This window comes from Rhinolophus sinicus, linkage group LG01 (assembly GCF_036562045.2).
Source record: "Rhinolophus sinicus isolate RSC01 linkage group LG01, ASM3656204v1, whole genome shotgun sequence".
Lineage (NCBI taxonomy): Eukaryota > Metazoa > Chordata > Mammalia > Chiroptera > Rhinolophidae > Rhinolophus > Rhinolophus sinicus.
In genome coordinates, this window is record NC_133751.1 from 201232768 (window position 1) to 201258216 (window position 25449).

The following is a 25449-nucleotide window of genomic DNA, read 5'->3' on the forward strand; positions in this document are numbered from 1 at the left end:
GTTGGACAGGGGACATGGGACATGGATAGTTATGAACATCAGGGATGAAGATTTAAATTTGGGCCTCATCTAAATATGGACCATATTATATCATTGGGACAAGGGAGAGCACACTTAGGGAGAGAAGAGAGACAGTACAGGGCCCAGAACCAAGCTCCAAGCTTTACAGGCCAAGATTCACAATATAAACTTCATTTTGCTTAGTTACCAGACAAAAGCAGAATCACACTAGGCAAAAACTGAAAGACAGAAAGTAGAATGGTGGTTGTCAGGTGCTGGGTGTAGGGAGGAACGGGAGTTGTTGTTTAATGGGCACAGAGTTTCAGTTTTGCGGGATGAAAAGAGTTCTGGAGATGGATAGTGGTGATGGGAGCACAACAGCACGAATGTACTAAACTGTACACTTAAACATGGTTAACATGGTACATTTTGTTACGTGTATTTTACCACAATAAAGAAAAATTAAAGGAAAAACAAAACAAAACAGAAATAGCTCTATGATTTTTCCATCGTGGGACTGATAAGAAAAGAGAAGATTTCTGAGGTCCACAACAAAGGAAAAAGTCTCAAAGACTCTACATAGTTCCACTCAAAATTCAGAAAGGAAGAAAGAGGGAGGGAAGAAGGGCGGGAAGGAGGGAGAGAGGAGGGAAGACACCATGGCAATTGAAAGCCCCCTTCTACTTGCAATGCAACTGGGTGATTTCCCTAATGAGTTTTACAACTGTAATAAAGGAAAACTTTCTCCAAAGATTATCCAGGGATCTCTTAACACCCTCGAGTAACTAGTGATGATGACAAATAAAAATTGGGTTTCCTTCTCCCTCCCTTCAATCCTTGCTCCCTATGTCCCCACTCCCCCAACTCTCTCACAAACATACACTAACACTCCCCAGCCCTCAACCCCACACTGTGCTCATTACCACTGTAATAAAATGTTCTACCATGTTATAGTCCTTTTAAAACAGTGACTGCCAAACTCACCTCCCTTGGGGCCAATGAGAAGTTGAGAGCAACTGAAAGGGGTCCAGTCATTATCTCTGGAACGCAATGGTCCAGCCTCAGTGACAGCATAGACACGGCTGGCTCCAGGCCATTAACTGTTGCTTTTACCACTTGTCTTCTTTAATATTAACACTAAAGAGTCTTAAATGGACTTTGTAGTTAATACCTCATTGGGATTAATAGCAAATGAGATTTGCATCTCACTTCAGTGGATCGGCTAAAGACCATTTTCTTTCCTGTTAGAGGGAAAGCATACGTGCAAAAGAAAAGTTCTAGCTGTAAACACTTGAGCAGTAAATGTTGGAAACAAACTGTGAGTTTTCCTATTAAGACTGGCAAGTCATTTGGCACAAACCTAGAACCTATAAAAACTGTTCACAGTCCAGGAAGTCCCATGGCTGGCACCAGAGAGACAGGAAAGGTCTGAAACAGATGGCAGTTCCAGCGAGAGACGCAGGGTTTTTGCATTGATTTGGGGAAGGCAAACACCCCCATGCCTACATCTCGTGCCACAGAAGCACAAGTGAGATGGCATATCTCTGCTGACTCTTTAGAAAGTGGGATGGAGGTTAGTGCAAAGCTTTCTAAGCCAGTCAGATCCCCGTGGATTTGTGACTCAATACTTGTGGTTTGGGAAGCAAAACCTGAGAAACAAATTGTCTTTTGACGTCAGGCCAGAGGCAATAAACAGAGCTTGATTCAGGGAGCAAAGCTGAACCTAAATAACGTCCAGGTCAGCGTGACACTAAAACAGGACTTATGGACGCACCTCTTTGTACCGAACACGGCTTTCCTTCCATTGCAAGTATAAAGAACGCCAGCAGCCCAGCAGTTCAGTGGGAGATGGAGCACTAACCAAGGCTATTACTACACCCATGTACTAACACCACGATGCCTCATTCGCTGGAGAGCCTGCCTGGCTACACCAACCTTCCCAGGACCTCATCCAAGGTCTTTCTATCTTCTCGAAACAAAACTTTCTTTAGATTTCCAGGTAAAAGACTGGGTCTTGTTGTTGCTCGTTTGCTTGCTTGCTTGCTTTTAAGTTCTGATGCTTACAGCATCAGAAGTAAATTTTTTTTTTTTTTTTTTTTTTTTTGGAAAATTTACCCATTTGGAATATCTCATTTCCTGGGGTTTCCTGAGTAAAGGTATGGCCAAAAATGCTTTCTGATTTAGGAGGCACAGTAGCACATAACAGCAATTGCCCAGATACTTTAATCATTGTCACTCATCTAAGTCATCAGGTAGGTTACACCTGGCCAAATGACTATGAAAAGTATATGTTAAGTTCAGTTGACTCTGAACAACATGGGTTTGAACTGCATGGGTCCACTTACACACAGATTTTTTTCAATAAATGTGCAGTTGGCCTTCCATATCCCTGGGTTTCACAACCACGGTTGGGAATGTGGGGATTCAAAGGGTCAATTGTATGCATTGTTCTCCGCCATTTTATACAGGGACTTCAGCATCCACGGATTTTGGTATCTGTGGGGGGTCCTGGAACTAATGCCCCATGGATACGAAAAGACAAATGAAGTTTGGGGGAACTCAAAATTTATACATAGATTTTCGATTGTGTGGGGGGTCAGCGCCCCTAACACCCACATTGTTCGAGGGTCAACTGGATTATTTTTCTATCAAATTATAAAGATAGTGGGGAGATATTATAGAAAAAATACAATATACTTGCTAGCACCTGAATACAGATCGTTTTTTCCCTCACCAAATCTGTCAGATATAGCAGCCCTTAAAAACTGCTTCCCACCTTTATCAGCATCTCAGCAGCACCCGCTACTCATCCTACAGAAAAAACTGAAAATTCAGTATCAAAACAGAGGCTTAAAAAATGAACCAAAAAGTTTAGATTGAGAGTTGCTAGGTTGACATTCCACATTTTTCCCAAAGAAGTACCTTTTCCCACAACAAACTAACCATCATAAGGGTTACTAGTCCAGGATGCGATATTTTTAATTTTTTTCAAGGTGTTCACCCTACCACGCTCCTTTCTCCTTGAATATTAGACTAAATTATTTGTCCTAAGTAAAACTTGAGCATCGGAACCGTGTCAGTAACTGCTAGATGCCCACTGGAGTCTATTCTCCCCACATCCCTTTAGTAGAATTTGGAGTTTTTGCTGGGAACGAGGCCACCAGCTAAAGAGCACACCTCTTCTCGGACTCAGTGACAGGATGTGTGGCACCCTGTGTTGTACATTTAAGAAGATTAAGCTTGTGTTCCCTTTGTCCTTTCCTCCTTCCCACTGGCTCACATGCCAAAGTAATGGTGACAGCTAGGCAGTCATTTTGAATCCAGAGGTGGAATCTCTATGCCCTGGAGCAGCTGCATCCAGACTGCAACATGATAGAGAAATTAACCTGGAACTGTATTTGAGGTCTGTCTATGGCAGCAGCTTAGACTGTACCCTAACCAACACAGGCCTGCAAAAGGATCATATAAAATTCCTTCTCCTGTGCCACACCCCACCATCTCCACCACTTGGCGCCAAAGGAATTGCCATTTAGCTACTACTTAGGGTCGCAAACTCACAAAATATTAACTCCACCACTTCCCCCTCTGCTTTCTGTTCCTTATTATTTATAAAGCCAGGTTAGCCATCAAGGTGGCTCACCTTATATCAGACAGTGAAGGACTGATAAGGAATTGAGTGCCAGCTTAGGAAAAATATCGAATGTCATTCCTCGTATTATATAGGGATATACTAAATGTACACATTAACAGCAACTATATGCTATAATTTGATTTTAACTTTTATGTATTCTGTATATAATGTGTGTTTCAAATTACAGAAATGGGTAATTGTCCACAAATCCATTTATTAATTCCAAATGAATGTCTCCTGCTTAGTGGCTTTACAGTAAATACTAAAATGAGTAATCAGGCCCATGTGCTAACATGAGGGTAAGAGGAGATTATACCAGGCTCTACCACCAAATGGCCTGAGTTCTCACCAGCTCCGTGACTTTGGAAGAGTTATTTATACCCTTAATGCCTTGGATTCCTTCTCTCTGAAATGCAGATAATAATATTACCATTTCCCATGGTAGTTGTTATGATTGAAAGTCCTAACATGGGCAAAGCATTTAGTACAGTGGGGCATATAGTAAGGACTCTATAAATCATCATCATTATCACCACCATCACCATCACCACCATCACCATCACCATCATTGTCATCACCATCACCGTCATCACCACCATCACCACCACCATTGTCTCAGTCAGTTCAGGTTGCTATAACAGAATACCATAGGCTGGGTGGCTTAAACAACAAACATGTATTTGTTACAGTTCTGGAAGGTGCAAGTCAGAGATCACAGTGCCAGCAAGGTCAGGTTCATGGTGAGGATCCACTTCCTGGGTAATAGACAGCTGCTTTTTGGCTGTACCTCACATGGTAGACAAAGTCCCTTCACTTCCTTATAAGAGCATTAATCTCACAATGGGGGGTCCACCCTCATGATCTAATCTAACCCTAATTGCCTCCCAAGGGCTCCACCTCCAAGTACCATTACATTGGGTGTTACAGTTTCAACATTGTGGGGGACACAAACTTCAGTTCATAGCAACGATCATCACCACCACTACCATCATCAAGTCCACCATCATCATCACTAACAACACCACCACCATCACCATCGTCATCATCACCATCATCACCACCAACAACACCACCATCACCACCATCATCATCACCATCATCAACAGCAATATCAAAAACCAACATCTATTCGAACTGGGACATAACTGGAACTTAAATCTTGCGTAGGTCTGAGGAAAAGGCTCTGGGAAAGTATGTCCCCTTGGAAAAGAGCAGTGCCGAGATGCAAACAAGGAGGTTCTTTAGAGTCAAAACTTTGAAATGGAATTTTTTTTAATTACCGCTACTTGTAAAAATTCTTCCTAGAATTTAAAAATAATGTCCAAATAAAAGTATACTACCCATTCATAGCAATGTGACTTTCATTACCTGCCATTTTGAATAATTAATGTCTAGGTTCTACTGTTAAAAGCTAAGCTCTAGGCTTTACTTAAAGTTATAATATATATACCATGTATGCTTACAATACACACAATTAAAAGACAATTTTTAAATGTATAACCAGGAATTAACACAAGAGACACTGGCCAATATAATGGACATAGTGATATAAAAATATTCAAATTATAAAATCCTTTTTTGAAGCAAAATTTACAACTAGGGCTGTCAAATCTCTCCATGTGCCTATTTCTGACATTAACTAATCTCCATTTTGCAAAAACAAAACAAACAAAAAAAACCTCATTTCATATGAAAACCACATTCTAATTGGACACAGTTTTTAACGCCAGTTTCTAAATACCCATGGGTAGAACATGAAAATTAATTTGCACTTTCCTTTGAAATTTTGTTGGCTCACACAGAATATACAATTGAAATTCTTTATTTAATCTCTTTTTCAATGTCTATTTGATGGCCTTTTCATCATCAGTTGGAATTGTATCACTTAATCTTCTGTTAGTACAGTTTCAACTCATCAAATACTAGTAAATCAATTGCTAAACTAATGTACAACTCATATACAATTGCCCACCACATCCAGTCATTAATACTCAATGAATGTATCCTGATTAATGGCATTACTATGAATGCCAAAATAACTCATCACTTCTCTGTGTTGATGGGAGGGCAGCGGGAGACTATAAATGCACAATAATTGGGCAGTGGATAGCTATAAACATCAGGGAGTCGGGGAATCGGGCCTTCGAGATGAGCTAACATGAAAAGCTGTTGATTAACATGTTTACTTTCCTGGCTGTTGCAAACATTGTGAACATGGTCTTTCCACTGCCTTTCTTCTATGACATGTCTTTGCTCTGCTTTTATTCAAAATCCCACATTTGAATGGCCACTGACAAGACTGTCTGGTAACTCAAGGTCCTATGAAAGAAGTTACCTGAACTTACAAGTGTTTGGTGAGATTTCTAATTTGAGATGCATTTGCTCTTGAATTATGCATGACACCTTTATTTTTCAGGGCAGGTATTTACTGCACTAAAAATAGAACTCGCCAATGGATTGCAACGAAGCCCCGGTAGCACACGACAGTTTGAGAGAGGAAAATTGGGAGGTACGGAGACGACAACTGAGCTTCAGCCGGTTTGGTCGCGCTATCTCGAGCTCCTGTGAGCATTCCCATCACAAGAACAGTCACACCCTTGGCCTCCGTCCTCAGGATGCTCAGAGGCAGCCTTACCTATCTGCCCCACTTTCTGGAGCTTCAGAAATGTCTCCACCACTCAGCCCCTCTCCTACCTGACTCACAAATGCGAAGAATCTGCAGGGAGTCAGAATTCCCTACAGTTTATGTCATAAACTGTTGTGTAGGCTCCACCCGGACCCAGTGAATCAGAATCCCTGGGGGTGTGACCAAAGACTGAAGGGTTCACCAACTACCCCAGGTGTCTGACGGCCGGGCAGAGAAGCTGCTATAAGGACGATTTCTTTTCTGCCAAATTAAGATGAATGTATTTCAGTAGGAACCTCACACAGGAGGAACGTGTTGAGCAGATCCTTCTCTTCAACAGCTCCCCTTGCTGGCTCTAGTGTGGTCTCCACAGCCGAGCAGGGCTGGCCCAGCCTACTTCTCACCACATCCTCACCTCTCTAACCCTTGCTTTCTAAGCTGCGGCCTCATGGCCTTGCTGCAGTTCCTCCGGTACCATGAGGTGATGTACTCTGTGTAACGACCGGGCCTTTGCACACGTGGTTCCAACCGTCTGCCCGGAAGGATTAACCGCCTCCATTGCCTCATCAATACCTCCACCTACTCATCTTCGTTCAAGGTAGTGATCTTTACTCCCCAAGGTTCTATCAATCAGATTTTTATTATCAACTACAGTCATAGCACATTGTGCATATCACAATTGTAATTTTGTACTTATTTGCAGCATTGTTTATTGCCTGTCACCCCACTCAAACATAAGATTCATGAGAGCAAAGATTTTGTTTGTTTTGTTCACTGCCCTATCACCAGCACCAAACAGGGGCCTAGCTCTCAACAAATATTTCTGGGAGGAAGGACAAGTGACCTTAGATGTGGTGCCAGCAAGTACAAGGATATAAAAAGGACCAAATAGCAAAGATCAACAAGGAACCCAGAAAAGAAAGCTGGTGGCGACAAGAACACATGTCCCTGACCTCTTGCTCTAGCTAACAGCCTCGGTGGTTGCAGTAATCAAAACAGCTCCAAGCACACAGCAAAGCGGCTTCCCCTTCAGCCAGGGGCTCTGCTGAACACAGAGACCCAAACCCATTTAGGTGGCAAGCTTCATAAACCATGTCCTGCTCCAACCCATGAACAATACCACCAATCCTGTTTCGGGGGCTTATCAAGAAAGAGTGAATTACAGATTGTCCCTATTCCCAATCAGCTCTCTCCCAAAATTAAATTCTTTAATTCAGTGTGACCATCACCTCAGTGGACTGAAAAGGGTTTCCTTTATCTGTCCAGAACAGATTTCATTTAGGCTTCAGTCTTTACGAAAGTCCTCAGATCGCTCGCTATCTGATAATCGATTGTTTCTGTAATAGTCAATGTAGCAAATTAAAAATTCTATCCATCTCCTTACAACCTTTACAGTCCAAAATCCCTATCTGACATTGTTTGAACAGACTGCCTTCACTATTGGAAAATCTAACAGGAATCAGAGTGTGTAAGGCAGAGGTCCAAAAACAAAACAAAACAAAACAAAATGAACCTTTGTTCACATTGGAAACAAAGAGAACAATATCAAACACATCAAGTGGGTCTCAGTCTTTCGAATTTCCCTTTCTAGTGTGCACTGGGGGCTCCAGCCTTGGTAAAAAGGCTGCCTGTCCCCCGTGGGGGTGGACCTGGCTCCCCAGTGTGAAACGCAAGCTTTGGAATCAGGCTAATTTGTAGAAGCTGATCACAGTTTAATATTTTAAAGGAATGCTTCTTGAAATAAAGCTAGCACATTAATAGAAAATTAATTTGTGAATTTGCTGATCATTTTTTATTCATAAATGTTAGCTACGTCCTAGACCCTCCACATAACTACTACCATTATTTCCAACTCTAAAAGCTCTGTTTCTTTCCAAACTAACTGCCCAGTCTTACACATCGCTATATGCTCATTCTCACATGTTCCAAGCTGCATCCTTTAACGTTATCTACCTGCCAGGTCCTTCAAGCCATATGTGTGTGTAGACGTGTCTGTGCACCTCTACACATACAAATCTATGTACGGATGTGCATCTGTGAGTGTATACACAAGTGAGCATCCGTGTGTGTGTGTGCACATAACATACATACGTGCACCTTTGAGTGTATGACCAAAGGCTAAAGGCACGTGCATCTATGTAACTCAACAATGTATTCTATAAAATAAGGTCAAACGCACAAAATCGAAAACAAGCCAAAACCAAATATTTCAGGGGCTGTAATTTTCTTGCAGACCTGTCTGATTAAATTTTCTGAGGCACTTACTGAAGGCAGATCCATACCTGCACTTTCAGTCACATGAGACTCTCACGCAGCACCTCTGCCGGCTGTTTTTTCAGCTGTTTTGCATCCGCAAGTTTAAGCAGGGTTTCTACACTTATTACTGCCCAGCAATTCAGTAACTATTTGTTATGTGCCGACTATGAAGGAGCCATTGCAGTAAGTACTTCTCATACATAGTGAACCACCTGTACAGTTTCCGGCCTTCGTTGTGGTTACAGGCTCACAGGAGAGACAGGTGAAAAGGTGTACATTATGTTCTCTGGTAGAAAGTGGTAAGTTCTATGGGGAAAAGAAGAGCAGAGAAGGGGCTATGGAGCCCTAGAGGCCCAAACGAGGAGAAGGGAGGTTGCAGTGTACAAGAGGGGGGTCACTACAGGTGAAAGGTAAGCGAGGACACGGAGCAGGTAAGGGAGGAGGTAGCCAGTAGAAAGGCCCCTGAGAAGGGATGATGCCTGGGGAGTTCTAGACACGGTCCAAGTGGAAGGAGCGTGAGGACAAGTGGTGAGAGACGAGGTCAGAGGATTCAGGCCTCGGAGGACTTCTAGTCTTGGCTCCCATTCTCAATGAAATGGGAGCCGCGCAGGGTTGTAAGCCGAGGCAGGACGTGACGTGGTCCTCCTGAATACGGCTCGAAGGTAGGAGGCAGGGGTGAAAGCAGGGAGAGAGTCTGGGGGCTGCGCCAGGGGACAGCAGTGGGGGTGGAGAGATGTGTGCGGGCATGTTGAAGTCAGAGAAGGGACTTCTTGGTACATGCATTTGAGAAGTAAACAAGTTCAAGGGTGATGTCAAGGCTGGGGCCTGGCTGCAGGAGGAAACGGTCTCATCCGACATGGGAAGGACACCCGCAGAGTCTATGGCCACTCAGAGCAACGCTGCCTCTAAGAGCTGGGACCTTCGGGTCCCCTCTCCGATTCACTTTCCCCTCCGTCTCCCTCTCTGCCACCTTCTTTCTTGTCTTCCCCGTGCTGCCACTTTGGCTGGCTCCCTTTCTCTTCCCACGTGCAAAACGCAGCTACACGATGGCATTACCCCAACCCTCTTCTCTACATGATTTGTTGCTTCTTCCCAGCAGCTTCAAGTCTAACCTTCACCCCAAAGACCCCCACATTTCAATCTCCAGCCATAGCTTCCCTCTGGAATAGGGTTCTCCCCTTCCATCTGCCTGCTGAATGTCACCTACACATCTGAACTAAGCGCCACCACCCTTTTCAAGAGGAGCCTTTCTTCCCAACGTGGAATATTCCCATTAATAACACCTCCTAACTTGAAACCGATATCGCTCGTTTGGACTCTGTCTTCTAAGTCACACCCTTGCTGTCCTGACATACAATCATGTCGACTGAAGCTACCTTCTCAACGTCCCTGCGATCCACTCTCCTGCTTTCTGCTGCCACTCCCGCTTGATTTTGACCCTTCATTTTCACCACCAAAAGCTACTCCACGGCTCTCACCATATTATACTACCACCTCTGCTACAACTGCACTTCCTCCCCTGCTTAAAACCTTGGATCACCGCCACCTGCTAGCTCAATGCAAGACCCTTAACACACTGTGCAACCCCCTGGACAGCCTGGCTCCTCCATCCTACCCTTTCCCTAACATTCCATGGCTTATTTATTGAAACCTGCCGCTCCAGCCAAATTGATCTACTGTTTTGAAACGTGCATTCTCCCTCCCACATCACTGCTCACAACATTCCTTTCACCCTGAATGAATGTCTTTCCTTCTCACACCTACTCTTCAGTTCAAGGCCACGCTCAAGCCTAAAGTGATTTCTCTTGGTGATTATTCTTCCTTTCTGAATCCATGTAGCCCTTAAATTGACTGTATAACTCATCTGATACTTAATATTCGCTCCTTTATCTTCTCATTTACCACTTCACGTGCAACATCCTCTCCAAGCCATTTATATCTAACAAGAGCAACAATTACTTATTATATGAATATTTATAACCTTCCTCTTACTTCAGCTTCTAAGGGGGAAGGGCTTTTGCTTGCTGGGTCAGTTCCCAGCCAAGCTCTTGGTTGTAGAGAACACAGGTGATGGACATGACAGAGAGAAGAACTAAAAACAGACCAACAACAGAGAGGCTACCCTGATGTACCAAATAAAGAACTGAGAGAACAGGAAGAGAAAGGAGGGAAGCGCCTCAAAGCCTGGGTGTTGGGCTGAGATTTGAGGGAGCAGATGTGGAGAGTGGGAGAGAGAATTTCACAAAGCAAGTGCCAACACACGAAGACTATTAAGAGAGGAATGAGGAGGAGATAAGATTGATACGACTTTTGTTGCCCAACAGGAATGTATTTCCTATTCCTATTCCTATTCCCTCAAAGAAATGAATAAAAATTTCAAGTGTTTTAATTCATTTTTTTTGACTACTGGACTGTGTTTATTTGAACACAATTTCATGAACGAGACTGAGTCCTGGGACAACACTTACCGGGGTTACTTATCTGTAACGAGCATGTCCTGTCTGCCTGAAGGCTAAACTCTCAGAGTCAGCACTTGGGACCTTATATATCCTTGTGTCCCTAGTACAGAGCATAGGGTCCTACACATAGCAATTCATCAATAACGTTTACTGATGATAAACAGGGATGTGGATAGATGTGCCGATGATGCAGAGCCCGTGTTTTCACAGGATAGTGTTCCAGAGGCTGTCATCTGTTATCGGTGAGGTAGCCAAACAGTATTTGTCGGTGTTATTTATTTAAGGAGATTTTCCATTTGTCTACCAAGCAAATATAACTTTTGTAGGTCAAACTCACGATCACGGCATTAAAAGAGGACAGCCATGAGAGCACTGCCTGTTAAGGATGCATGTGAATGCCAAAAATACCATGGCATTCAAAACCCAAATGTCAGAGAGAAAGCAAGAGAGTCTTTTTGAGATGCAATCCTAATTATTTATATTCTTCACCAAAAATGATCATTTCTTCCTGCTGGCATGCCCTACTTTGGTTCAGTTACTTGCTGCTCTGAGTTTTAAACTCAAGATCTTCGTGAAAAACAATTACAACTAACCTGATTTTGTGTCTAAAGCAAGTGACCATCTCTAAAGCCTCCCTAACAGGTTTTTTCAAAATATTTGTCCATTCTGGAAATCCTCTGCCCCATCCTCATGGAATAGCTCTGACCTCATAAAAAGCCTATGATAAATGGAATTTAAATATCTCCTTTCAGGATATGGAAGTGGGGAAGCAAAAGAATGCAAGAGAAGGACGTGGAAATGGAATCAGCGGCTGTAGTCTTCTAGAATATGAATGTTCTCCTTCACAGAACATGAAGTGGGAGAAATGTCACCGGCGCTTGACAATGTGACAGGGACCACGAGAGGCAGCCACTTGCTCATTCCTCACCCCTCTCTCACCATTTTACAATCGTGCTGATGTGCAAATGAATGATACAATGAAACCATTCCATCTACCATTACTCTGACATCTAAGTGCCATATCGTGATAAAACCACTTTAAATACCTTCTGCTTAAAGAGACTTGAACTGTCCTTTTTCTGGAAACTGTTAAGGACCACTTTTTCCCTTCAGGAGTTCCCTGAAAGTTTCAGATTGTTAAGGACATTTCTAAGAGGTGTATGTCAACTTCCAGTTGAATCCAGCCAAAAGTTGATGGAAGAGGAATAATACACTATTTCAAAGATAAACTGGTTGTCATGAGTGAAAATTAAAAGGAAGTTAAGGGCAATTTGATAATGTGTATCAAATTTGTCATTAAAACATACAAACTGGAAGGGGGTGGTACATGACGGCAAAAGGGATCAAATATATGGTGATGGAAGAAGAACTGATTCTGGGTGGTGAACATACAATGTCAGATATAGATGATGTATTACAGAATTGTACATCTGAAATCTATGCAACTTTACTAACAATTGTCACCCCAATAAACTTTAATTAAAAAAAACACATACAAACCCTTTGGTCCAGCAAATTCCTTATCTGGGAATTTAACCCAAATAAACCATCAGACAAAATAGGTTATAATGTTTGAAATTCTGTCTAAAGAGGCAAAAGAAAGAAGGGAGCTGTTTAACAATAGCATACTGATTAAATAAATTATAGTTCATTGCTTCAATGGAACACTATACAGCCATTAAGAAAAATATTATAGGTTTATGTTTATTAACACAAAAGAATATCAGTGATACATTAAGTGAAAAGACCAGATAACCAGACAGCAAATGAATGTATTCTTCTTTCCAAAAAAATGTGACTATTATTTATATTATCTATTGTCATAGAGCCTTTTTTATTTTTCAAAACAGAGTAAATTGGAAAACTACATTCTGGTGAGAGAAAACCAAAATCCCAGGGGTTTAGATATTTAGCCCTGAAAATCAATCAATCTCTCTCTCTCTCTCTCTCTCTCTCTCTCTCTCTCTATCTCTCTCTCTCTCTCTCTCTCTCTCTCCCCTCCCCACCCCCCACCCCGTCTTCCTCTCTCTCTTTCTCCTTCCTTCTCTGCCCTCTCTCTCCTTTCTTTCTCTTTCTCTCTTCCGTTTCTCCCATCCCTCCACCTTAGAAAGAAGAAAAAACAAGACATGCTACAGAGGAGCAGAACTTTGATGTAAAAACAGCAATTCAAAAAATCACTTTCTTAGTTGAAATTTGCACTGACAGAAGCTAAGAAAAGCTTGACAGTAAACTGGCACAGCCCTGAAAAGGTTGTCTCTAAGTTAAAAGAAGCAAGGGAAGTTTTAAAGAAATGTTTCAATCAAATTCTATGAATAAGATTTGGCTTAAAATTCACCAGTACTGGATGAGTAATGAGGTATTTCTCTCCAGAGTTAACAAGAAATTCTTTACAATATAGTTTTCCTTATTATTTAATTTTGCCACATTAATCTGCAAGCAAAATATGCTATCTTTATTTTTTAAATAAAGGGCTGAGGGAGAGGGAGAAAGGAGAATTTATTATTATAAAGACATACCTTGAGTTGGCTTCTCAAAACCAAGCAAACCCCTCCACCTAATAAATGAGACACGAATTATAGAAGAATTACCTGCCACCTTTGTTCTCTTAAGTTCTGAAACTGGTGCTGGAAATCTCCAGAAGCACCTTAGTAACTTACAGTTGGCTTGCATGCAGGCACTTGGGGTGGCTTTACTCTATCATCCAGGTGTCCTCTGCTTCTAACACTATTGATTAGTTCCTAGGATTTGCACAGATTATGGTGTGTGAAAGAATGACCCGAGGAGCTTGTAAAAGATTCTGTGTGGAGCAATCAGGTCTGTGGTAGACCAGCAACCTGCCTTTCTACAAAGCCCGATCCCAGGCACTGTCTTGAAGGGGAGGAGAAAGGTCTCATTCATCTTTGCTCACTTGCCCTAATTCCACCACAGCCTGGACAACCAACACTCAGTGGGGCCCAGTGAACCTTAGACTGTCAACGATAGGGACCGTGCATGTCCATAATGGAATGTGTCTTTCTCATCACGGCTTAGTTTATCAGCGCCATCAGTGGGTACCAATAAACAAATGATGCTGACCATGACAATATTTAGGAAGATAGGAGCAAGGCATTGAGGTTCAAGACCAACTAATTTAAAAGAAGATCCTAATATACAATACCAATAATAAAAACAATCAAAAAGAAAAATCCTGTTTGCTAACAATATAGAAATGTAGTTTCAGTTTAAGTAAAATTTAATAGAAGTCTTCCAACTAGGACAATGTGAGCTATAAGGACGTTATGTAAATTATGCTGCTCAGGACAGTCTATACTTCTGCTTTTGTTCTCATCCAACTATTTTTTTTTTAACATTTCCAAGGTTTCCTTCCCTCTGTTGCAGGAAGTTCAATAGACCATATTCAACTGTGGTTTTAAGTTGGCCATGAAAAGGTGAAATATTTGCATTTTCCTTGTTAAATTTTAAGCTTTTAGCAAAAGATGTTACTGTTACTATACTTGGTAGCCCTTCCAAACTTTCTTTGACTGTTTTACCCCTGGCCCCCGAGTAAGCTATCTTAAAGGACAAAATGCAAAATGCAGCATTCCCAAAAGAATGATGAAAAGTTTCTTTCTTTTTCTTTGTTTTCTTTTTTTCTTTTTGCATTTGATCCCCTAAAATAATTTTAATGTAACAGAAGGGGGGAAAGAAGTTTAAATGTCACAGAGGGATGTGAAAATCTACAAAGAATTCTAAAGATTGACATTTGCAGCTGGCAATTTTTTTCACATGGCATTTACTGAGCAAAATAACTGTATATGAACAAAATTTAATCACTCAGGTGGCCATCACGGTACAAGGAGTTATGATACAGTACCTTCTCTAGAATTTTACAGTCTAATTAAAGACATAAAATCATCAAACCAAAAAAAGGAGAGGGAACATTCAGATGCTAAGTGGTGTGATACTGGCTGTAGATACAATTATCAGAGGAAAAAGTGTGATTTAAACAGCTGGCAAAGCAAAGATTTTATAAAAGAGTTGGAAGAGGGGGAAGGAGACAGAGTTGGGAAAAAATGATGCCAGCTGTACATAAAGAAGAACAAACAGGAAACCTGCAGGTTTGGGGTTAGATGAACGTCTGGAAAGGGTGACCAGCCATCCAAACCACAAGGTTCAGAGGTGGGGAAAACACAGCCCACTCCAGGATGCTATCAGTATGTACGCGGTGGGCCTGGGCTGAGGCAGGACGGCTGCAAGTGTCATGATGACAGGATCCAGACCACGGAGAAAGGGGCACAGCAGCCAGACAGGGTAACAGTTTGGAAGGGGGGACCTGATGTTTGCAAGAAATTATGTCTCCCTTCAGGAAGCTGGCAGAAGCTCCGTTCCTGTGGGCTTAGAGGGGAAGAAGATTCCAGATCAATGTATAGACAGCCAAGGGGCCGGAGACCTCCCAAGCCCAGATGTAAGGTGGTTGGTAAGATGTTTACTCAATCCACCTCCACCAGCAGGCGCTAATAAAATAGTGCAGGTTTGTTTGAGAATGATCTGGAGACTGAAAGCTTCTCTGCAACTCAGCAGGGTCTGACACTGAGAATGAATGGCGTGATTTCACGAGCATAGTCTGGCAGCAACCTGCATACGGGAAAGATGAGTTAAAACATTTCAAAGAACCAACCCTGCTTTACTGGGTCAGAGCTCGGATGCAAATACCCATCCTTATACTAATGGACCTAAATATATCACAATCAATGAAGACATTATCAAGGGATAGCAAAGAATATTCTGAAATTTTAAGTGCCCCAATCAATATCTTATTTCTTTATATCCTAAATTATTCCATAAGACTTGAGGGGCTCACAAAACACATATACCATTAAAAAGTGAAACACAAATGAAAATGGACATCAGAGCCAGGTAAAATACAACTGAAAGAACGTGTAAGAGAAAGATAAGAGGCCATCAGATCTTCACAGCCGCAACAGTTGAATTACTGATTTGGTTCTGCAGCTCCTGGTGGCCTTTTCCGACAAGTCAGAGGAAAACATACACTGAGCGTCTTTTACTCCACATGGGATCCTTTCTTCTGACATGTCAGTGGTCTGTACCTGGCCCTTTTCTCTCCACACCCCTTTCCTGGCACCCTCAGTCTTCCCCAAGGACCCAGATCCCAGCTGCTCCACATGGAGGAGGGTCAGTGTCTGGCCTATTTATCTCCTAGGTCTTTTAACTCTCAAGCAAGCAGCAAAAGAAGTCATTGAGAAAGGGCTGAGATACAGTCAGACCCATCTTGAGACCTGATGCCTAAACTTCTAAAATAGCCACATGCAACAAAATTAATATTGGCCACTATGCATTGCTTTGGGGAGCTCTCCAGACAAAATGATGTTTTTTTAAAAAAATCTCCTATCCCTCCTCTTCTATTGGAACTTTCCCCCTTTGAATACTGCCCACCACCCCACCCCAGTTAGCATCGTCCTTCAGGGAGTATCTTCCCCCAACTCGCTCTCTCCATCAAATTTAGAGGATGAGACACCCCAACTCCAGCTAAATTACTTTTGAAACTTACATTTAAGGGACAAGTCTTTTATAGGAAGTTTATCCAGAAGGGAGGAGAGAGATACAATTCACAATTAAGACATTAGCTTTATTAAGGGATTCCAGAGGACTCCCTGAAAATTCACATCAAAGTCGAGAAGCTTCCCTCCTTTGCTTGTTGAGGATAAACAGAGACCCCAGGAAATAAAATTCACACCTTGAGCACCTAACTTGTATAAATTTGTTCATCCCCAAGATGCGAGGCAGTTAAGAGGAATGGATGGGATTTTCAAAGGTTCTGCTGTGTGCTTGTTGAAGTTAAATTCTATTTCCAGTTGTGATGGCCATTAGTCAATTCCTAGCACTAACATGAAATTATGTCAATGACAGACTCCTGTGCCATGGAAATGTCATTCACTGCCCTTTGTCCATCCCTGGAGAATAGTTTACCTGTCCTACCTTCCCCCGCAGAGGTGGCTGCTCCTTCTCCTGAATCCTGTGGCCACTTTTGCATGTGCCTTATCCATAGCACTCGCCTCTCCCTGTGGCCCCACTGACTCAGAGACCACAGCTAAATCCTCTGTGCGTGTCCAGGCTGGCACAGTGCCTGGGAAATAAGAGGCATGCAACATGTATGTTCTAAACGAACACAGAACTGTGTATTTCCCACAGCCCTGCTGCTTAATAATGTAAGTAAATAAAAGTAGGTTAAGCTCCTTGATGTGGGGACTTGGGACACAGGTAACTCCGTTAAAGAAAACATCATTGGATGAGTAGAAAATGTTGAAAAACATACTTATTCTCATAATCACATACATAGCTTACCATGGTGGTTCTTACATTTTTAGGGACTCAGATGTCTTTGAGAATCCAATGAACTTTTGACCCTCTTCTAAGAAGGATGCACAAACACATAAGACTTTGCAGTGCATTTTCAGGAGATCCATAGGATCTGTGAGGTGACCTTTGACCCCCCATAACTGCCACAAAACCAGGGGCCAATTGAACCCAGATTAAGATCTTTTGCCTAAGAGTAACAGCATCAGTTGGTTGCATATTGACAACTCTGGTTTTTGTTGTTTTTAAAACAAGTCAGTATAATCTGTGCTACTACAAAAGACTGCATATCCAAGGAAGCATCACGATGCCAGTGAGGATAAATGCGTCAGGTGAGTCCATAAAGATCTAAACCCCTGGGGCCAGGAAGGTCCATTGCACTAGCTCAGTCTTACTACCCTGTTTCCCTGAAAATAAGACCTAGCCGGACCATCAGCTCTAATGCACCTTTTGCAGCAAAAATTAATATGAGATCCGGTCTTATTTTATGTTATATAAGACCCGGTCTTATATTATAGTAAAATAAGACTGCATCTTATATTAATTTTTGCTGCAAAAGACGCATTAGAGCTGATGGTCCGGCTAGGTCTTATTTTCAGGGAAAAGAAAAGTCGTCACCTCCACCGCACCTGCTAAAGTACCACGTTATTCCGCCTTATTTCTCAAGAAAAGAAAACAAAGAGAATGCACTGCTTTACAAATCCTTTTGCATGACAAGTATCTTTTTCAATTGGAAACTTATAGTCAAGGAAACTTAAGACATTCTACAGTTCCCAGGAGACACCAACGCGTTAGGCACAAACTGGGGATGTTTCTAATCCAGTTAAGACATCAGATACCAAGACCTGGAAGTCACTGATTTCCAGAGTTCTGTGGCTGATTTCGCAACTGTGATCCAGAACACACCACCCAGCTGCTAGAGGGCATTCCCATGGGCTGCAGGTTGCAAATTCACTCTTTGTCAAGCTAAAGTGGATCTAAGATATTAAGAGCAGCTTTTCGGTAGGTCATAAATGAAACACGCCTGGTCTGGAGTAAACGTACAACTGCACTTATTTTTATGACTACGTTAAACATTAAAAAAATGTACTAAAAACTGTAAGAAAGAATGATGCAAGTGTCATGAAAGTGATAGAAAAAAATAGTGGGTTGTGGGCAGGAGACTAGAATGAAGAAAGAGAAACAAGGCAAATTATGAGCTGCCAGACGACGGGAAAGAAAGAATGGAGAGAGAAACAAGCTGGATCACACCGAAAATAATTTCAAAGAGGAAAGAAATGAAATACCAGACTGGGGTAGCAACAAATACGGACCCTAAACGAGCAAAGTGTGAAAGGAAAGGTGGGTTTTCTCTGAGCAAGTAGGTAGACAGGAAGCAAGGTGAAGAAGACATGCGCCACCCGACCAAAAGGAGAACTAACCATGAGAAGAGTCCAGGGTCGTCTGTGTGTTTGTAAGAATTGACAAGGGTTTAAGGAGATTTGAGACTCCATGCCAAGAAGAATCTTTGGCCATTTTTCTCCTAAACCACTCCCAATGAGGAGAGTTTAAATGAGGAATAGATTTGGGGGTCAGAGGTATGGGAAGGATGGGGTGGGGGTCCAGGTAGGGATGGCACAGGTACTGGGTCGGTAACAGAGGTCCACCCAATAGAAGCGAGGACAGGTGACAAGAGGAAATGAAACCTAGAGAAGGGGTCCAGCGGGGCTTTCCCCCTAAGGAAATGGTGACCTCCAACAGCTTTCGACACAGAGGCCACACACCGGAGGGCTGGGCTGTCCCTCACCCCTGACAGCAATGTCTCCAAGCAACCCCAAGTGAACAAAATACAAAACAAAATTACCTTGTGTAAGACAGGCAGGCCGCAGCTGTGTTTCATGGGAAGGCAACGGGAGCTATGAATCTTTCCTATTTGAAACCAGGAACTATTGGCCAAGGAGTCACTGCGGAGCTAACGAGCACCTACAATGCCTCCCATGGAGCAGACAATGCTAAACGAAGGTTAACTTCGTTATTTACCCCAAAACACTGCATAAAGCAAATAACATATTTGGAAGAGATGTATTTGGGGAAAACAGGAGCGATAATTAAGCGGAGGGCAGAAGAAAGTCGGTGACAACACAGAGGGAAAGCGGTTGACGCACAGAGGCACAGCAAAAAAAAGAACTTCGTACTTCGTAAAATGTTCTTTCATCTCTGTCTTTCTATGAAATCATATCAGTATTCATAAGGCAGTAGTAATGAAAGAAAACAACAAAAACTAAAAGTAGTGGCACTGAAATGGGTTAAATTCAAGTACATTAATCACCACCTGGAATGCGTCGAACATTAACGTTGGGCTCTCGGCAATAAACTTTAAAAAAGGAATAAGTGTGGAAAGCTGGGTGACAGCAACCACGTTTGTCCCTCAGAGACACAGAAGGGACTGCTCTGCTCTGTTGCATAGAAATATTAAAACACTTTGCTCCTCAGTTATGCACCTGAAATCTATTGACAGGAAAGGGGAGAGAGGAAACAGCCAGTTCCTGGAAGTGAATTCACATTTCTTTCTAAAAAGGTAGCAGTAGTAACTACGCACAGCAGCACAATTCTGGAACTTCACTGTCCCTTTAGCTTGGAAGTTTTCTCCCTCCTACACTTGCTTCAATTGGTTCATCGGTAAAATGAATGCCATCGTCCTCTTCCAAACAGTCTTTTGGTTCTTCACTGAAATGTATTCATGGCTACAGAGCCCACTATCGCAATAAATGCATTTTTTTAAGAGCTGCTTTTTTAAAAGAACAAACAAAAAGAAAGAGCATTAAACGTGTCAATGCAGTAAGCATAAGGCTTCCACAATAATCACAAAAGACCAATCTTATTTCTTTAAGATAAAAAGAGTGTGTAAAAAATAGTAGATGGCAGTGTGTAGGTGGAGCCAGTTTGTCCTTGTGAGAAAACCTGGCCATTCTTTCCCAGAAGGCGCTTGTTCAAGATTGTCTTTAAAGAGAATAACACTGAAAGATCATGAGCTCCATTACAAAGGCACATAAAACACTTAGGAAGCTCTAGTTAGGAAATTTTAAAAGATACCAGATTACAAATTTTCAAAATGGAAAGCAATGGCTTAGAGAAATAAAGGGTGTTACTCAAAATCATTGTCTCCTCATCATAATCTTAAAGGATAATTTTTTGAGAAAGAATTCCTCAATTTAGTTAATATATCCATCTAAATTTTTTTAAATCATTCCTCCAAGAAATAATACATTTCAAACAAAGATAAATTTTTCCGTGAAATTTTTTGTTAGCAAATGAGCTCAAATTCTGTTGGCGTTCATAAAATTCCTTGTATCTCAAAAAAATACATGTATGTTAATGCTGGAAAATCCTTCTCTACTAATCTCCATCCCTACCCTCAATATCAGTCTAATTATCTTACAAGCAAAAGTTGTATAAAATTTAAGCTAGCATTTCAAATGACTATCTCCTAGTAAAAATGACATTTTAAAGAGTAGTAATAGTTCATACATTTTCTGGAAATGTTAGCTCCATGTCTCATAGAAGGGCAGCTTGACTAAAAAGAAAAACTTTAAAGATCAATATAAAATAAAATTGAAACTATTTATCAAAATACGCAAACAATTTCCTTTTAGATAAAATTGTTACAACAGATAGGGACATAAATAATAGTTACTTGGAATGCACTGGGGAGTAAAATTTAGATCTGTCTCTTGACAATGCTTCATCACACAATTTCTAACTAGTAATCTAGTACCAGCTTAATAGTCAAAAACTGATCTGGAGTTAAATACCATCCCTTCCTTTTCCAGCACGTCCATTCCGCAAGATGATTTCTCCTTACCTTCTCTCCACCCAATAAAATCTCTGCTTCCCACAGTTGGATTTTCCAAAGATAAGGAAATGACCTTCTCATCAGAGGAGGTTCAGTCAAGTATAAAACGCTACATAAATTATACAGAGCTGAGTATTTCACTTTATCACTTTATCTTCATTATGATATTTGCATCAAACACATGTTTTAGAGACTATCTTAATGTATATTTTCCATTTAATTTAAAATATTTAGTGTACATCAGAAAAAAATAAAGTGACTGAGTATCATCCCTAACGCTTGTAATTTATACTTTCATATCTATTTTCATTAAACCCTCCCAACACCCTGAGAGACAGGTGCTGTCACTCACCTCCCCACCCTGTCTTCAGGTGAGGACTGTTGGAATATATGACTGGACAGGAAAAGGTGTTAACAGCAGGATGCAGGGGCTGCTTGGGTCACTGGACTGGGATGGGCAGAGTTTAAACTTGAGTTTGTGTCTTTGAGTTGAGGCTGCACGAAGAAACAAGCTCTAATACAATAGCTTTGATATCGGCAGGCTAAGGGCTAGAGTTACAACTTGCAGCCCCAAAGGCACTCTAAGCTGGTGTAGACAACCGGCAGGATGCGGGTTGGAATGCTAAACTAAGGGACTGTCTTCTGGGGTAGCCCTTGAGAGTATCAGGAGACGGGGTGAAGGGTCATGCTTTGTGAAGGGCATTTCTCCTCCAGGGCAGAGAAATCTGAAAACAGCTAATTGGACCTGGGATAGTTTAGAGAAGGTTAAATTACAGATTTAACCAAGTTCGTTCAAGAAAGAGTAAGAAGTCAGAAGTGACCCACAGAGGAGGGGTGAGTGTGGGGAAGAGGGGTCACAAAGACAGTTGTGATTTCAGAGTCACTTCTGAGGTGCAGAAGTGGTAAATAGCTTGCTGAGCTGCTGTGCCCAGGTCAGGCCAAAAGCAAGTGGGAATATAGGTTTTTCTAAGGGACCAATACTCAGTGCCTTGAGTTGCCCACAAGTCTTGAAGAAAGCGGCGGACCAAAGAGTTGGAAATTAACCTGAGATGGTGAGCATGAAGTGACACCGATCACCCACCTACGACACTTTGGCCAGGGCTGGGGTATCGTCTCGGGGAATGAGAGCCCATGCTTTTTCCACTTTGAGCCACACTGCAAATACGACCTTAGAAACCAATTTTGATTATAAGCAAAACCTTACTAAAACGGAGGAAGTACTGTTGATGGCCAGAATTCAGATTATCCTGGCAAAATCTCTTACACATTGTCTGTAAACACCAAACCAAGGTCAGGTAGAGCCGGATGCGGTGTTGGGTAGATGATTTGCATAACTCACCGATGAAGTGATTGTGCCCCAAGGCAAGCATCTCCTCCAGGAGCACGAGACCCCCAGGAGCCTGCAGGAGGGTCACGCTCCTTCCATCTATGAGGGAGCACTGCTGAAATCCTGTGGCCGTGACCTTCCATAGCAAAATCAGCAAAGCAGTGGCGTCTTGCCGAATTCTGAAAACAGGAACGGTGTAAAGGGAAAGGCCCATTCAGAAAAATGCGTCTTAGAATCAGTCCTTCAAATTAAAACTAAACATAAAGACAGTGTGTACATCCACAAAGGTATAAGGGCACTGATGCAACAACAGTCGCACAAACAAGCACCCGCTTTGTGCACACTCATGGCTGCCATTTACCACCTGTATTAGAAACGTCTGTCTCTCACTCGGTCAAACATAGACCTCCAAATCACTACTAGATCATTCATCTCTGGGTGACAATTCTAATCAATAATAAAAATGTATTTATAATAAAAAGGTATACTGAGTTCCTTTAGAGACAACTCTTTCCATCTCCATACAATATTGAGTCCTGCTTGAATTTATTATAATTGTATAATCCATCCCGAAATAGCCACTTAAGCGAAAGTGTGCCGCCTCCCATGCTTCAGGCCTCCCCTGACTTATTCTTGTTTTCAGGATAAAATCCAAGAAATGAGAGCACTATAGGAGACTAATCACCCTCAGCCTCAGTTCCCCGCTGGGACTCAAATCTGGCACCTCCAACCTTGAGCCCCAGGGAGCTACTGTCACTTCCCCAACAGGTTCTGGCCCCGCTCCCAGCCTTTGCCTCCTCCTGCCCATGAGAAACGGGCCTTCTTCAACGACATGTTTGCATTGGTGCCCGGAGCTGCCCCCAGCACCGAGCTCCTGGCTTGCAGCAGGGTGCGGAGTAAAGGGCTGATACATGATTGACTTCGTGACTAAATCCAAGTCTAAGGGGCTAGGAACCCTCACAGGTAAGTTCAGGGCGACCGGAGATCATTCCGCACTCCCACCTTACTCTGCCTGTGTCAGACTCTGCTATTTCTGCCCAGCTCTGCAGCTTAAGAGGGTCTTGGAGAATTTCAGGTTTGTTGAGAGTGTGGTGGGGAGCGGGGTGGGGGTGGGGGGACAAGACAACAAGCATTGAAGCATTGAAAGGGAGAGAGGATGAGAACTATTCGGAAAGGCTTATGAAAGTAAGATAATAAGACCTAGACAAGAAATGGCTGGGAGATGGTATCATAAACGTAACGGAAACTAATGAACCTCATTTCCCTAAACCCCGCTCCCAACAGAGGCGGTTTCGTCCGTATTGTGAGCAACGAAACACTTAGGAGCGGGGTCCCCCTACTGGTAGAACGCGAAGCTGCCACACACGCAACACCTTTCTGGCTCCGGGGACTCCTTCCCTGAGCCCAGAGTTCATTGTTCATCCTGGCTCTTCGCCATTCCTTCCCCATTCCTTCCCCCACCAGAGTGAGTCAAGGCTGGGGCGAGGGAATGCAGGGGAAGTATAACAAAGTCCCTCTTCCAAACATTTTTAGGGACTCCATAGCTTAGAAGGCAAGGTCGGCAAAAATGACCCAGGATGGATGGAAGAGGTCTATAACGCCCACTGTCCCCTTAAAAGGGAGCCCATGCAGCTCACTGCTTAACCAGGGCCACGGGTCCTTCGGTCTTCCAAAATCCCTGAAGACCAGACAACAAATGTCCATTTGATTGCACAGGGCGTAGAGGTGGGGGACAGCAGTTAATAGAGACAGAGAAGGGCAGGCAGTGGGAGTGCTCAGACAGGACCGGGAGGGTGGCCTCATGCTGGCCCCACCTTCTCCCCAGCAAGCACAGTGCCGGGTGCACAGCGAGTGCTCAGCCAGCACGGCTTCCCCTGCCGGTCCCCGTCCCCACCAGTGACAATGGACAGTATGTGATGCAAAAGAGCTTAACTTTAAAACCAAACACTCTCTTCTCAGCTGCTTGTTTTTAAAGAGAAAATTGTTATGTTTCCATTTTAACTTTGGGGTAAATTAATGCGTAAGAATTTAACTAGTGGGCCATTAAAATCATAAGAGGCCAGAGAGTTTTGGAAGCAAAAGTCATTTGGGAAGTGAAAGGTCTGGATCTCATCTAAGGCTCCAGAGTTTCTTATGCTACACCTGACTGTGCCCATCCAATTCCACAATTCCACATCTCCAGCCTGACTGGATCCCATTATAATGTCCTCCTCTGAAATAGCATCCTCAAGGGTTTGAGTGACATTGGCCACGTCTACACATGAACCCCATTCGTGTTTCTCACTGGAGGGACCCGTTATAGACCAGTTACGTGGACAGACACGGCCCAGCACCCAGTCACAGTATAAATCTTCACAGTTGTTAATGGAGAATTTTCTTACTTGACTGCGGTGTTTTGTGGCACCTCAAAGGATACCAGGCGGCCACCTGCAGAGCTGTTAGAACTGGCGTTCCCACAGGCAATATCTGGAATCACCTGGAAAAAGAAAAATTTTAAAATACAAGTAACTGGGGCTGATCACACTATAAGATAACATTACAAAGCAAAATTCCCTGGGGGCTACATCCCCTCGGTCCCTTTCCATGCTGCCAGGGTGGGGACAGAAAGAGGACAAGTGAAATCTTACCAACGCCAAAGAAAAAATGAAAGCTTCACTATTCAAGTTTCTAAAATACAAAAGCTTTCCTGGGAGCAGGAAAAAGAGATAGGATTGCAAAAACCTGATAATAGGATCTCGTAGGGCCGGGAGCAGGGGCCCCTCTTTCACATAAGAGTCACCTCTTCTCCCTGCTCCGTCTGGGGGAATAAGGGACTGCGTGCTCAGAGCACACGGAGCTGGCCTTTAAGGCCAAGCTCGCACACGGCGGCGGGTGAAATCCTTAATGACGAGGCGCATGAGCCTTTAAATAAGTAACAGGCAAGAGGTATCCGGTATGGTGGCCCTGCTGTGTACACAGGTGGCT

The 25449-nt window shown here is 42.7% G+C and overlaps 1 protein-coding gene across 1 annotated transcript in view; it reads right to left on the reverse strand.

Moving 5' to 3' along the window:
• The window catches only part of DNER (delta/notch like EGF repeat containing), a 273668-nt gene that overhangs the window by 134343 nt on the left and 113876 nt on the right, over window positions 1–25449 (reverse strand). The window contains exons 3-4 of the mRNA XM_019737353.2: window positions 24867–24961; window positions 22498–22664 (exon numbers count right to left, since the gene is read on the reverse strand). Coding sequence (XP_019592912.2) covers window positions 22498–22664; window positions 24867–24961 — 262 coding nt within the window. The remainder of the gene's footprint in view (window positions 1–22497; window positions 22665–24866; window positions 24962–25449) is intronic.